Consider the following 14097-nt stretch of genomic DNA (forward strand, 5'->3'; position numbering starts at 1 on the left):
AGGAAAGCACAGGGGGCGGTGTATGAGTATGGGGAGAAGGCGAGCAGGATGCTGGCACACCAGCTCCGAAAGTGGGACGCGGCCAGGGAGATTGGGGGAGTGACGGATAGAGCTGGGAAGGTGGTGCGGAGGGGGGTAGATGTTACTGGGGTCTTCAGGGACTTCTATGGGGAACTGTACCGGTCTGAACCCCCGGTGGAAGGGGGTGGAATGGGGCGCTTCTTGGACAAGCTGCGATTTCCGAGGGTGGAGGAAGGGCAGGTGGAGGGACTGGGGGCGCCAATTGAGCTGGAGGAGTTGGTTAAAGGGATAGGCAGCATGCAGTCGGGGAAGGCGCTGGGGCCGGATGGGTTTCCGGCGGAATTTTATAAAAGGTATGCGGACCTGTTGGGCCCCCTGTTGGTCCGGACCTTTAACGAGGCAAGGGAGGGGGGGGCTTTGCCCCCAACTATGTCACGGGCGCTGATTTCCTTGATCCTGAAGCGGGACAAGGACCCTCTGCAGTGTGGGTCATATAGGCCGATCTCGCTGCTAAATGTAGACACCAAGCTGCTGGCAAAGATCCTAGCCACAAGAATAGAGGATTGTGTGTCGGGGGTCATTCATGTGGACCAGACGGGGTTTGTGAAGGGAAGGCAGTTGAATACAAATGTACGAAGGCTCCTCAACGTTATTATGATGCCGGCTGTGGAAGGGGAGGCGGAGATAGTGGTGGCATTAGATGCGGAGAAGGCCTTTGATAGGGTTGAGTGGGGGTATTTGTGGGAGGTGTTGGAGAGGTTTGGGTTTGGGGAGGGGTTTGTCCATTGGGTGAGGTTGCTCTATGAGGCCCCGATGGCGAGTGTAGCCACGAATAGGAGGAGGTCGGAGTACTTCCGGCTGTACTGGGTGACGAGAGAGGGGTGTCCCCTGTCCCCTTTGCTCTTTGCATTGGCAATTGAGTCCCTGGCCATAACGTTGAGGGAGTCAGGGAACTGGAGGGGCCTGGTGCGGGGTGGGGAGGAGCATCGAGTGTCGCTTTATGCGGACGACCTGTTGCTGTATGTGGCGGACCCGGTGGGGGGGATGCCGGAGGTGATGAGGATTCTTAGTGAATTCGGGGGCTTCTCTGGGTATAAGCTGAACCTGGGCAAGAGCGAGTTGTTCGTGGTGCACCCAGGGGATCAGGAGGAGGGGATTGGTAGGCTCCCACTGAAGCAGACAGGGAAGAGCTTCAGGTGGCTGTGAGGCCCTGCACAAGCTCAACCTCACAAGGTTGATGGAGCAGATGGAGGAGGAGTTCAAAGGGTGGGATATGTTACCGCTGTCACTGGCGGGGAGGGTGCAGTCCGTTAAGATGACGGTGCTCCCGAGGTTTTTGTTCCTGTTCCAGTGCCTTCCAATCCTTATCCCAAAGGCCTTTTTTTAGGAGAGTTAACAGGAGTATTACGGGATTTGTGTGGGCGCATAGGACTCCGAGGGTGAGAAGGGTGTTCTTGGAACGGGGCAGGGATGGGGGGGGGCTGGCGCTGCCCAGCCTCTGTGGGTACTATTGGGCTGCCAACACAGCGATGGTGCGTAAGTGGGTAATGGACGGGGAAGGGGCAGCATGGAAGAGGATGGAGATGGCGTCCTGTGTGGGCACGAGCCTGGAGACGCTGGTAATGGCGCCATTGCCGCTCCCTCCGACGAGGTATACCACGAACCCGGTGGTGGCGGCTACCCTCAAAATCTGGGGGCAATGGAGACGGCATAGGGGAGAAGTGGGAGGCTCGATGGAGGCCCCGATACGGGGGAACCATCGGTTTGTTCCCGGGAGCATTGATGGCGGATTTCTGGGCTGGCACAGGGTAGGGATTAGGAGGTTGAGGGACCTGTTTGTGGAGGGGAGGGTCGTGAGCTTGGGAGAGTTAGAAGGGAAGTTTGGGCTCCCCCCGGGGAACATGTTTCGGTACATGCAGGTTAGGGCGTTTGCCAGGCGGCAGGTGGAGGGGTTCCCCTTGCTGCCCCCACGTGGGGTACGGGACAGGGTGCTCTTGGGGGTGTGGGTTGGAGGAGGGAGGATTTCGGACATATACCGGGTAATGCAGGAAGGGTAAATGGGAAGAGGAGCTGGGTGAGGAGATTGAGGAGGGGACGTGGGCTGATGCCCTGGAGAGAGTGAATTCCCCCTCTTCCTGTGCGAGGCTTAGCCTCATACAGTTCAAGGTGCTGCATAGGGCCCACATGACTGGGACGAGGATGAGTAGGATTTTCGGGGGCAAAGACAGGTGTGCTAGGGGAGCCCAGCGAACCACGCCCATATGTTTTGGGCGTGTCCAGCGCTGGGGGAGTTTTGGAAGGGGGTAGCAAGGACGGTGTCGAGGGTGGTGGGATCCAGGGTCAAGCCAGGCTGGGGACTCGCAATTTTTGGGGTTGCAGTGGAGTCGGGAGTGCAGGAGGCGAAAGAGGCCGGTGTTCTGACCTTTGCATCCCTAGTAGCCCGGCGGAGGATCTTGCTTCAATGGAAGGATGCGAGGCCCCCAAGCGTGGAGGCCTGGATCAATGATATGGCGGGGTTCATCAAATTGGAGAAGGTGAAATTTGCCCTGAGGGGATCAGTACAAGGGTTTTTTAGGCCGTGGCTGCCTTTCCTGGACTTCCTGGTGGAACGGTAGAGAAATAGGCCGGCAGCAGGGAGAACTGTGTACATGGGTTTGTGGGATGTGGCGGGTGTTATCTCTTTCCCTTTTGTTGTTTATTTTTTTTCTTCTTTTGTTTGCTTTTGTAGTTGGGTGGGTGTTGTTCTTGGGTTTTTACCATGGTTGTTTTGTTAATATTGTTTTGTTGTTTATATTTTGTGAAAATCTTAATTTAAAAACATTTTTTTTTTTAAAAAGAGAAAGTGTTGGTCCACTCAAGGACAAAGGAGGGAAATTATGTGTAGAACTAAAGGAAGCAGGTGAGATCCTTAATGAGTATTTTGCATTGGTATTCACAAAGGGGAGGGATACGTTGATTGGTGGTGTCTCAGAGGGATGTGTAAACACTTTAGAATAGGTCATTATTACAAGGGAGGTGTGCTAAAAACATTAAAGTAGATAAATCCCCAGGGCCAGATGGCATCTATCCCAGATTATTTGAGGGAGACAAGAGATGAAATCGCTGGGCCTCTGACAGAAATCTTTGTGTCCTCGTTGGCCACAGGTAAGATCCCAGAAGATTGGAGTATAGCCAATGTTGTACCGTTATTTAAGAAAGGTTGCAAGGATAACCCGGGTAATTATAGACCAGTGATCTTGAAATCAGCGATAGCGAAATTGTTGGAAAAGATTCTCAGAGGATCTATTTGAAAGTGAGTGGTGTTATTAGCGACAGACAGCATGGTTTTGTATGAGGGACGTCATGTCTCACTAATTTGAGTTTGACGAAATGATTGACGAGGGAAGGGCTGTGGTACATGGGCTTTGTTAAAGCATTTGATAAGTTCCTCATGGCAGGCTGGTGCAAAAGATGAAATCACATGGGGTCAGGGGTGAACTAGCTAAATGGATTCTGAACTGGCTTGGCCATAGAAGTCATAGGGTAGCAGTGGAAGGGTGTTTTTCCGAATGGAGGTCTGTAACTAGTGGTGTTACGCAGGGATCAATACTGGGACCTGGGCACTTTGTAAAATATATAAGTGACTTGGAAGAAAACGTAGCGGGACTGATTAGCAAGTCTGCAGATGATACTAAGACTGGAGGAGTTGCGGATAGTGATGAAGATTGTCAGAAAATACAACAGGATATAGATAGGCTGCAAAATTGGGCAGAGAAATGGCAGATGGAATTTCACCCGGACAAATGTGAGGTGCTGCATTTTGGTAGATCCAATTCAGGTGGGAGCTATAAAATAAATGGAAGAACCATCAGGAGCATAGAAACACAGAGAGATCTGGGTGCGCAGGTCCACAGATCCTTAAAAGTGGCAGCACAGGTGGAAATGGTGATAAAGAAAGCATATGGCATGCTTGCCTTCATTGGATGGGGTATCCGTATCGAGTATAAAAACTTGAAAATTATGTTACAGTTATATAGAATGTTGGTTAGGCCACATTTGGAATACTGTGTCCAATTCTGGTCACCACATTACCAGGAGGACGTAGAGGCCTTGGAGAGAGTACAAAAAAGGTTTACCAGGATGTTGCCTTGTATGGAGGGTATCAGGTATGGGGAGAGATTGAATAAACTGGGATTGTTCTCCCCAGATAGATGGAGGCTGAGGGGCAACCTGATAGAAGTTTATAAAATTATTAGGGGTATAGATAGGGTAAACAGTTGGAGGCTTTTTCCCAGAGCAGAATTGAAAATTACAAGGGGGCACAAGTTCAAGGTGAGGAACAGGTTAGTGGAGATATGCGGGGGTAGATTTTTTTACACAGGGGATGGTGGAGTCCTGGAACGCACTGTCAACTGAGGTGGTTGAGGCAGATACGTTAGCAGCCTTTAAGACTTATCTGAATAGGGGTATAGAAGGCTGAGATGGTTGGTCTAGATAGGACACGTGATCGGCGCAGGTTTGGGGGCCGAAGGGCCTGTTCCTGGGATGTATTGGACGCGATTCTCCGCTCCCCACGCCGGGTGGGAGAGCCGTTCTGGCACCCCCCCGCGATTCTCCCACCCCCGCTCGGAGAATCGACGCTCGCCGTTTTTCCCACCACGGCCGTGCTCGGGAGGGGACCGGCCCGCGATCGGTGCCCACCGATCATCGGGCCGGCGTCTCCAAGAGACGCCATCTTTCCCCTCCGCCGCCCCGCAAGATCAAGCCACTACGTCTTGCGGGGCAGCGGAGGGGAAGACGGCAACCGCGCATGCGCGGGTTGGAGCCGGCCAACCTGCGCATGCGTGGCTGACGTCACTAAGGTGCCGCCGGCCGCATCATTATCGGCGCGCCGCCTTGACGCCAGCGTCAAGGCCCGGCGGCCGAGCTTCACAAAACGCCGTTCCTAGCCCCCCGGGGGGGAGAATAGGGGACGAGGAGCGGCCTCTGGCGCCGTCGTGAAACACTCCGGGTTTCACGATGGCGTCGGCCGTTGCGGAGAATTCCGCCCATTGTTCTTTAATCTTTATTATAATAATTTTCTGGCCTACGAATCAGTGCTCTAATCTTAGAATTAAAAGTTTTAATTCATTCTTGTCTCTAAATTTTAATTACAATCTTTAGAAAATATTGTAATTTGGTAGCACAGAACATGAGTATTGCTGAAAAAAAGACATTTTGTCGAAGTTTTCATCTTGCATCTTTCATCAGAACAATCGCAAGAATCCCAATGTCAGGAGAAGCAACGACTTTATACATTATGAAAAGAGGGTACTGATTGGTTGGCAAATTGATTCTGATTGATGGAGACATAGCCATGGCGAATGCACAAGTCGATGGTGACTGACAGTTCTAATTGCCAAGCATTGTTTGAAATTTAAACCAGGCAACTTGACTCTGATCACAGCACTGTCCTGTGGAATGAACCAGAGATTGGCCATCACTTACGTGTACATGTTCTTTCTTTCTGAATTGTATTAATATATGTAGCTTCAAGTACATGCAAATGTGCCACACTATGAGCCTGACTGCCAATCTTAAATTGGTTGTCAGCGTAATGTTTAGCGTACTGGGAATTATTTAACAAATGCTGCAGTTCACCATCAACTGGTGCATTCTCCATAACGTGCCTCCATCAGAGCCCACTTGCCAACCAATCAACACCCTCTTTTCATACAATATAAAGTTGTTGCTTCCCCTGACATTGATATTCTTGCGATTGTCCTCATAAGTGCAAGACGAAAAGCTATGCATTTTTTTAGGGATACTTAAGAAACTATTTAGCCAAACCTTCATAGTCATTGACGGAAATATAAAATGAGTCCAGCACATTTCCAATGATAAAATCAATACTGTTTTGGATGGGAGAGGAACTGAATTTGTGCCCCATCAGTGCCTGTCAAACATGTTTGTTTAATGCACAGAGATATAAATTGACTGTTTTCTCACCTAGAGGATCCTGGTCATTTGGTCTGGAGGGAGAATTTTCTAACGTGTCTCTCCAATCAGGTTTAATGACTCCTGCTGATGTAGGCAGTATTACCACCCCTAAGTGTTTCAGGTTTAGGCTGACTGTTGACATCAGGGAGCTTGGCTTAACACCAGCTGTAGGGGCAATATATTCAGTTAATCATACATAAAGCTTTTTAAAAAATACATTAATCAGCAAAAAAAAAACCAGCTCATTTTCTGAAATATATTATAATGCTGTAACATAAAAATGATCACGTGAATTAGATTAAATCAAGCTAGTAATCAAGACAACTAGATAGATCTCCAATTAGTTTGGTATGTTTTGATACATTTCACTGACTAGCATATTTGCACAAACCTTCATGCAGTGTGATACAAGTACCATTCACCTGTTTTAAGTGATGGGTGCAGAATAACTCTGGGATCTAAATGAGTCAAGTCCTCAATCAGCTTCTCTTCAAGCCGTTCAATTTTCTCCTCATCATTTTCTTGGGGAACTGCAAGAATGGAAAGTCACACAGCACAATGTTTTACAATAAGCATGATGGTTACAGATTGAGATAAAAAGGATCAGAAAGAACATATATAGTACTCAAATTTCCCCACTGAATCACTTAAAACTTCAGCATACACATTCCTAAATGGATTACTCCAAACAAGATTTGAAAGAAGAGGGAATACCCCACTCTTTGATGAATGTGTGAGAATAGACTCTCAGCTGAAGTATACATCCTGTTAAATAACATAGCAGCGACAACAATCTCTTCCTCAATGCCAGCAAAACTAAAGAGCTAGTCATTGACTTCAGGAAGCAAAGTACTGTACGCACTCCTGTCAGCATCAACGGGGCCAAGGTGGAGTTGGTTAGCAGTTTCAAATTCCCACGGGTGCACATCTCCAAAAATCTGTCCTGGTCCATCCACATCGACGCTACCACCAAGAAAGCACAACAGTGCCTATATGTCCTCAGGAAACTAAGGAAATTCGGCATGTCCACATTAACCGTACCAACATTTACAGATGCACCATAGAAAGCATCCTATCGAGCTGCATCACAGCCTGATATGGCAACTGCTCGGCCCAGGACCGCAAGGAACTTCAGAGAGTTGTGAATACCACCCAGTCCATCACACGAACCTGCCTCCCATCCATTGACTCAATCTACACCTCCCTCTGCCTGGGGAAAGCGGGCTGCATAATCAAAGACCCCTTCCACCCGGCTTACTCACTCTTCCAACTTCTTTCATCGGGCAGGAGATACAGAAATCTGAGAGCATGCACAAACAGACTCAAAAACAGCTTCTTCCCTGCTGTTACCAGACTCCCAAATGACCCTCTTATGGACTGACCTCATTAACACTACACCCTTTATGCTTCATCCAATGCCGGTGTTTATGTAGTTACATTGTATACCTTGTGTTGCCCTATTATGTATTTTCTTTTATTCCCTTTTCTTTCAATGTACTTAATGATCTGCTGGTCTGAGCGGAGTCAGTGGAAAAGTGCTGTTTGTGCTGGCGACAGAGCCGCTGGCAATTGCCCTGAGGGCCTCAAGGGGCTGGAATGGGTTGGTCTGGGAGGGGAGCGGGGTGGAGCACAGAGTCTTGCTGTATGCGAGTGACTTACAGTTGTATGTCTCAGACCCAAGGGAAGGAATGGGAGAAAATATGGGAACCTTAGAGGAATTCGGCCGGTTTTAGGGGTGTAAGCTTAATATGGGGAAGAGCGAGTTGTTTGTGGTTCAGGCGAGAGGTGAGGAGAGGCGACTGGGGAACTGCTGTTTAGAGTGGTAGGGGCAGTTTCAGGTACTTGGGTATCCAGGTGGCGAGGGACTGGGACAGGCTACATAAATTGAACTTGGCCCAGCTGGTGGACCAGATGAAGGAGGATTTCCAGAGGTGGGATGCGCTCCCGTTGTCTCTGGCGGATAGGGTGCAGTTGGTAAAAATGGCGGTCCTCCCGAGGTTCCTATTCGTTTTCCAGTGCCTCCCCATCTTCATCCCGCGGTCCTTTTTTAAGCGGATCAAAAAGATTATCATGGGCTTTGTGTGGGGGAGCAAGTCCCCGTAGGTGAAGAGGGCAATGCTCGAGCGGAGTCGGGGGAATGGAGGGCTGGCGCTGCCGAATTTCAGCAATTACTACTGGGCGGCTAATATAGCCATGGTTAGGAGGTGGCTGGTGGGGGTGAACCGGCATGGGTGCGCATGGAGGCGGCTTCTTGTAAGGGCACAAGTTTGGGGGCATTGGTGACGGCGCCCTTGCCGTTCCCGCCAGCGCGGTACTCCACCAGGCCAGTGGTGGTGGCAGCCCTGAGCGTCTGGGGGCAGTGGAGGAGGCATGTGGGAGCAGAGGGGCATCGGTATGGTCCCCAATCTGCGATAACCATCGGTTTGCCCCAGGGAGGATGCATGGGGGGTTCCAAATTTGGCGGAGAGCGGGGATTGAGGATGGGGACTTGTTCTTGGAAGGAAGCTTCCCGAGTATGCGGGCGCTGGAGGAGAAGTTTGCATTGGCTGGGGGAAATTAATTCCGATATTTACAGGTAGGGGACTTTCTGCGGAAGCAGGTACCAACCTTCCCACTTCTGCCGTGAAGGGGGATTCAGGATAGGGTGGTTTCTAGAGGATGGATAGGAGAGGGGAGCGTCTCGGACATATATAAAGAGCTTATGGGTTCGGGGGAGACGCAAACTGAGGACCTGAAGCGAAAGTGGGAGAGGGAGCTGGGGGGAGAGATAGAGGAGGGTCTCTGGACAGGAGTGTTAGGAAGGGTCAATGCTACCGCAACATGTGCCAGGCTCAGCCTGATCCAATTTAAGGTTATTCACCGGGCTCACATGACAGTGGCCCGGATGAGCAGATTCTTTGGGGTGGAGGATAGAAGTGTGAAGTGTGCGGGGGTGGGGGGGCAGAGAACCATGTCCATATGTTCTGGGCATGCCCAAAACTGAGGGGATTTTGGCAGGGGTTTGCTGACGCCATGTCCACAGTATTAAAGATGAAGGTGGCAATGAGTCCGGAGGTGGCGATTTTTGGGGTGTTGCAGGACCCGGGAATCCAGGAGGAGAGAGAGGCGGATGTTCTGGCCTTTGCTCCCTGGTAGCCTGGAGGCATATGGCATGGAGGGACTCCACGCCCCCGAAATCAGAGACATGGCAGGCTTCCTCTGCCTGGAGAAAATTAAGTTCGCCATGAGAGGGTCTCTGCTGGGGTTAGCCCGGAGGTGGCAACCATTCGTCGACTTCCTCGCAGAGAACTTATCGTCAGCAGAAAAGGTGGGGGGGTTAGTTTAGTGTAGGTTAGGGGGTAAGTAATGGCAAGACCTGTGGGAGATGGGGTGGAATTTGCACTATATTTATATTTTCCTTGCTATGTATATTGTTGATTTTGTTGCTGTTGAAATGCCAAATACCTCAATAAAATGTTTCTTAAAAAAAAGAAGCAACGGAAAGGTTCTAACACAAACAAAAACTTGGGTTAATATCATTCTAAGAGAAACTGTTCAAATTCCAAATCAGGGTTTGTGTGATTGATGGTATCACAGCTCAGCACACACGAGCAAAAGAAGACTTTGCGTGGTTAGTACCTGTCTGTTGGATGGGATCACTTGGGTCCTCTGGCACCTGCTCAACCAGGTGGGACTGCAAAGCATCCTGTACAAATATTAATCCAAATACTTAAATGAGATAAAGACCAAACAAATTGGAAATAAAGACGTTCAAGACAAGAATGACACTTAGCATTTAGTATGTTTACACTGCCCAAAAAATGTGTGTGGGCTTTTACAGCTTCATTTGTGATTATCAGATAATCAAAAGACCATAACATAATCTACAACTGAGACCAGTGTGAACGTGACAAACAATGGCGCATCTCCTCAACCAATCAGATTAAAGCATCCTGACCGAGGCACGCACAGTCTAAATGAGAAGAGGTAAGTGAAAATATTTAATTCAATGTAAAATCATAACAGCAAAATAAAGAGAAGGAAAGAAAGATGGGATCATGGGTAAGAGAGGATACAAGAAAAAAAGGAATTTAAAAGAAAACTGGTATTTATAAAGACTGCAGCAAGTCCGAAAGTACTTTACAGCCAATGAAGTGTAGACACTATTGTAATGTAGGAAGTGCAGCAGCGAATTTTTACATAGCAAATTTCCACGCTAAGAGATGATAAAGATCAGATTTTGTAAAGCAATATTTTTGCAAGATACTATCAAAGATAATTCTATTGCTCTTCTTCGACACGGTACTGTTGTGGGATTTTTTCATCCGAGAGGGCAGACAGGGCCTTGGAACAAAGAATGAGATCCCATGTAAATATTTAGTCCTCAAGAGGTTGTTTAGTAGTAACTAAGATTTATCATTAAAAATCCACTTACACTTGAAGGGGTAGCCGCCCGCTGACTTTGGCAGGAAGGATCCAATCGATTAAAATGAATATCCTCCCAAGATTTCTGTTTTTGTTTCAGTGTCTTCTAGTTTTTCTTTCAAAAAGTCTTCATTACAGAAGTTAATAAGGTGATCTTGTCTTTTATTTGGGCTGATCGGATCCTGTGGATCAGCATGGTTTTTTTTTTACAAAGGGATAGACAATCGGGGGTCTTGAGTTATCCAACCTGTTATATTATTATTGGGCAGCGAATATTGAAACGGTGCGGAGATGACATAGAGGGACGGAGTCCATATGGGGGCAGATGGAGAGGAATGACTGTAAAGGAACCAGCCTGAGGGCATTGGTTACGGCTCCCTTTCTGTTTTCCCCAAAGAAATGGACTGCAAATCCGATGGTGGTGGCCATCTTGAAAATATGGGGACAGTTTAGACGGCACTTTAAACTTGGTGCTAAATCAATGTTGGCCCTAATCTGTGGGAACCATCGTTTTGTCCCGGCGGTTTTGGATTCACTCTTCGGGTTTTGGGAGGAGAACGGCTTGGAAAGGTTTGTGGATCTGCTCGTTGTTGGTAAGTTCCTAATTTTTGAGGAGTGGCTGGAGACGGTTAAGCCCTCAAGAACCAACTAGTTTTAATATTACCACGTACAAACCTTTGAGCACAAGGAGATTGCTTCCTTCGCTTTTGACCCCCCGGATGGACACAGTTCTTTTGGGGGCAAGTGTGGGGGAGGGATGGGTGTCGGAGATCTACAGTCGGCTGAAGTTGACCTATCAGGTCCTGTTGGACAAAATGAAAAGAAACTGGAAGGAGGAATTGTGCCAGGATGATGAGTGGAGTGAGGCTCTATATAGAGTCAACTCTACCTCTTTGTAAGCTCGGCTCAGCCAGATCCAATTCAAGTTGATGCACAGGGTGCATTTGACCAGGGCCTGAATGAATGTTTTTTTTTTAAACAGATGTAGGGGATAGGTGCAAGCGGTGCTCTGGGGGCCTGCCTATCACATACATATGTTCTGGTCCTGCCCTGGGCTCGTGAACTTTTGGGGCTCCTTCTTCAGCATCATGTCGGCATTCTTGGCGTCGACTTGGAGCCATGCCCTTTGGTGGCTAGCTTTGGGATCTCAAACTTGCCAGAGTTACAAACAAGGGCGAAGGCAGATGCTCTTGCCTTTGCTTCCTTGGTGGTCCGTAGGGAAAGGCAATTCAGCTTCTCGAGCCTGCTCCACTGTTCAATACAATCATGATGTGGAGATGCCGGCGTTGGACTGGTGACGAAGGAGCTGTGCTCCGAAAGCTAGTGATTCCAAACAAACCTGTTGGACTTTAACCTGGTGTTCCATACAATTAACTATTAACTCTCCAGTTTCATCTTCCGAGGGACCAACATTCACTTTAGTAACTCTCTTTCCTTTTATGTACTTATAGGAGCTTTTGCTATCCTTTTTGATATTTTGCACTAGCTTTCTTTCGTAATTTACCTTAGCTCTTTTTATTACTTTTTAGTAACCTTTTATGTTTGCAAGTTTCCCAATCTTCCAGCCTGCCACTGGTCTTTGCAATATGGTATACCTTAGTTTTTGTCTTTATATTGTCCTTAACCTTCTTGCTTAGCCATGGATGTTTTTTACCCCTCTTCGTCTTTCTTCCTCTCTGGAATATATTTTAGTTGTGAGGAATTGACTACCTCCTTTAACAACTGCTCATCAGCTGTCCTACCTTTCAGCCTTCCTGCCCACTCTACTCAGTCCAAATCGGTCCTCATACCGATGTAATTATCTTTGTTTAAATTCCAGAATGCTAGTGTGGGACTCCACTTTCTCACCCCCAAACTGAATTTTGAATTCTAACATATTATGGTCACTACTCCCGAGAGGATCCTTGACTATGATATCATCAATTAATCTGTCCTCATTACACAATAGCAAATCAAGAGTAGCCTACTCCCTGATTGGTTCCACAACAGATTGTTCCAACAAGCAATCCTTAATACATTAAATGAACTCTCTATGCTACCCGTGACAATTTGATTAATTCAGTCTGTGCATATTAAAACCACCCATGATTATTGCCGTACCTTTCTTACAAGCCCCTGGTATTTCCTGGTTTATACTGTGTCACACTGCAGAACTACTGTTTTGGGACCTATAGATTACTCCTACCAGGGACTTCTTCCGTTTGCTATTTTTTATTTCTACCAAGACTGGTTCTACATCTTGATCTTCAGTGCTTATATAATTTCTCATTACAGCGTTGATCCCTTTCTTTACCAGCAAAGCTATTAAAAGAAATTGTTAATTTTGTTACTTATAATGAAGCAGTACTTATAGCATGAACCAGAAGGGTAGTCGAATGACAAATATCATAAGTGAGGCTACGACACAGATCATGTGCTCAGGTGTTAGTTGTTGTTCAGTTGTAGCACTCCAAGTCCCACACCAGTGCAGTGCTTTCAGATGAGAGGTTAAACATAATCAACTCTCTCAGCTAGAGATGTGAAAGATTCCCTAATACCATGTGAAGAAGAGCAGGGGAGTTCTCATCAGTGTCCCAACCAATATTTATCTCTCAAAAGACATAATTAAAACAGATTGGGCCACACATTGGTGAACACTATTTTTTGAGTAAGGACAACACAATGAGTGGCCTGCTTGTGCCCACTGAGGTGCAACTAAGTAGCATTAAAATTTGGTGCTATTTACCTGATTGAAGTATGGGACCAAGTGGCAGCACATGGAACAGGTTATGCTGCATTGGCATTAGGTGAGTGAGTCCCCCGATGGGATGGCATACAGGAGAATACTAATGGGCATACACACCAAAGTTTTGGGTGCACTGCCTTCCGGATAACCTCCTGTCACCATTATAGAGAGGGCATTACACAGTGTCTGCCCTCTCTGCAGCCTCTGCTCATCTCCCTCTTGCCTGGACATCTGTTGCAGCCTTCAAAAGGGCAGGTCACCAAACTCTCCATCCTCTGTGAAGATGCAGCAACATTCATTGCTAAATCCAAGAACGCAACACAACACCCTCAAATAAGTTTCATCATGCTTTCAGAGATTTTGCAATCGTCGACATTATTCAAAAGGACCATACCTACAAGTTGGGTGCCTGGTTCTTTAAGTACCAGTGATGCTAGGTCCCTCTTGCTGCCGAATTATCTTTGGCGAGTGACATGCAAATGAATTGGATAGAACTGGTCCAAATGTAGGAGCTGACGTTTCATCAACCTGTAGGGCTGTGTAGTGTTATGGCAGCACTACACCAGTTACTTCTAGCGCAAGCATGGGATGGCTGCATGACCACACTTCTCAATGTCAGGAACCAAATAAGCTAGTCCAGCTTGTTGGGAGCACAGCATATGCTATCTGGGGGCTATTCAGGTCCTGTAAGGGATCAGAGTTTTGCACCCATTCTCTGTTGTCACATTTCTTACATTACCAGTGACCACACTTCAAAAAGTACCTTACTAGCTGTATAGCACTTCCTGAGTTCATGACAGGTGCTATATATAAAGCAAGTCTTACACACACATCAGCTCCAATGGGAACTGAAAACATAGCATGGGAACAGATGATGAACTCTGGTGCTTAAAAAATGTTACATCAGTGAGCCATCTCCTTAATTTTTTTCTTAAATTTATTGCCTCAAACACAGTGGTCAGTTAAAAACAATAATAGAGAATAATACC

General features: G+C 47.4%; 1 protein-coding gene across 1 annotated transcript in view; it reads right to left on the minus strand.

Annotated features, from left to right (window-relative positions):
- Nucleotides 1-14097, minus strand: part of LOC119962263 (MAX gene-associated protein-like) — a 151952-nt gene that overhangs the window by 96433 nt on the left and 41422 nt on the right. Inside the window, 3 exon segments of the mRNA XM_038790254.1 lie at nucleotides 5989-6144; nucleotides 6402-6509; nucleotides 9598-9664. Of these exon segments, the coding sequence (XP_038646182.1) occupies nucleotides 5989-6144; nucleotides 6402-6509; nucleotides 9598-9664 (331 nt within the window).

The sequence above is a fragment of the Scyliorhinus canicula genome, chromosome 2, assembly GCF_902713615.1.
Source record: "Scyliorhinus canicula chromosome 2, sScyCan1.1, whole genome shotgun sequence".
NCBI lineage: Eukaryota > Metazoa > Chordata > Chondrichthyes > Carcharhiniformes > Scyliorhinidae > Scyliorhinus > Scyliorhinus canicula.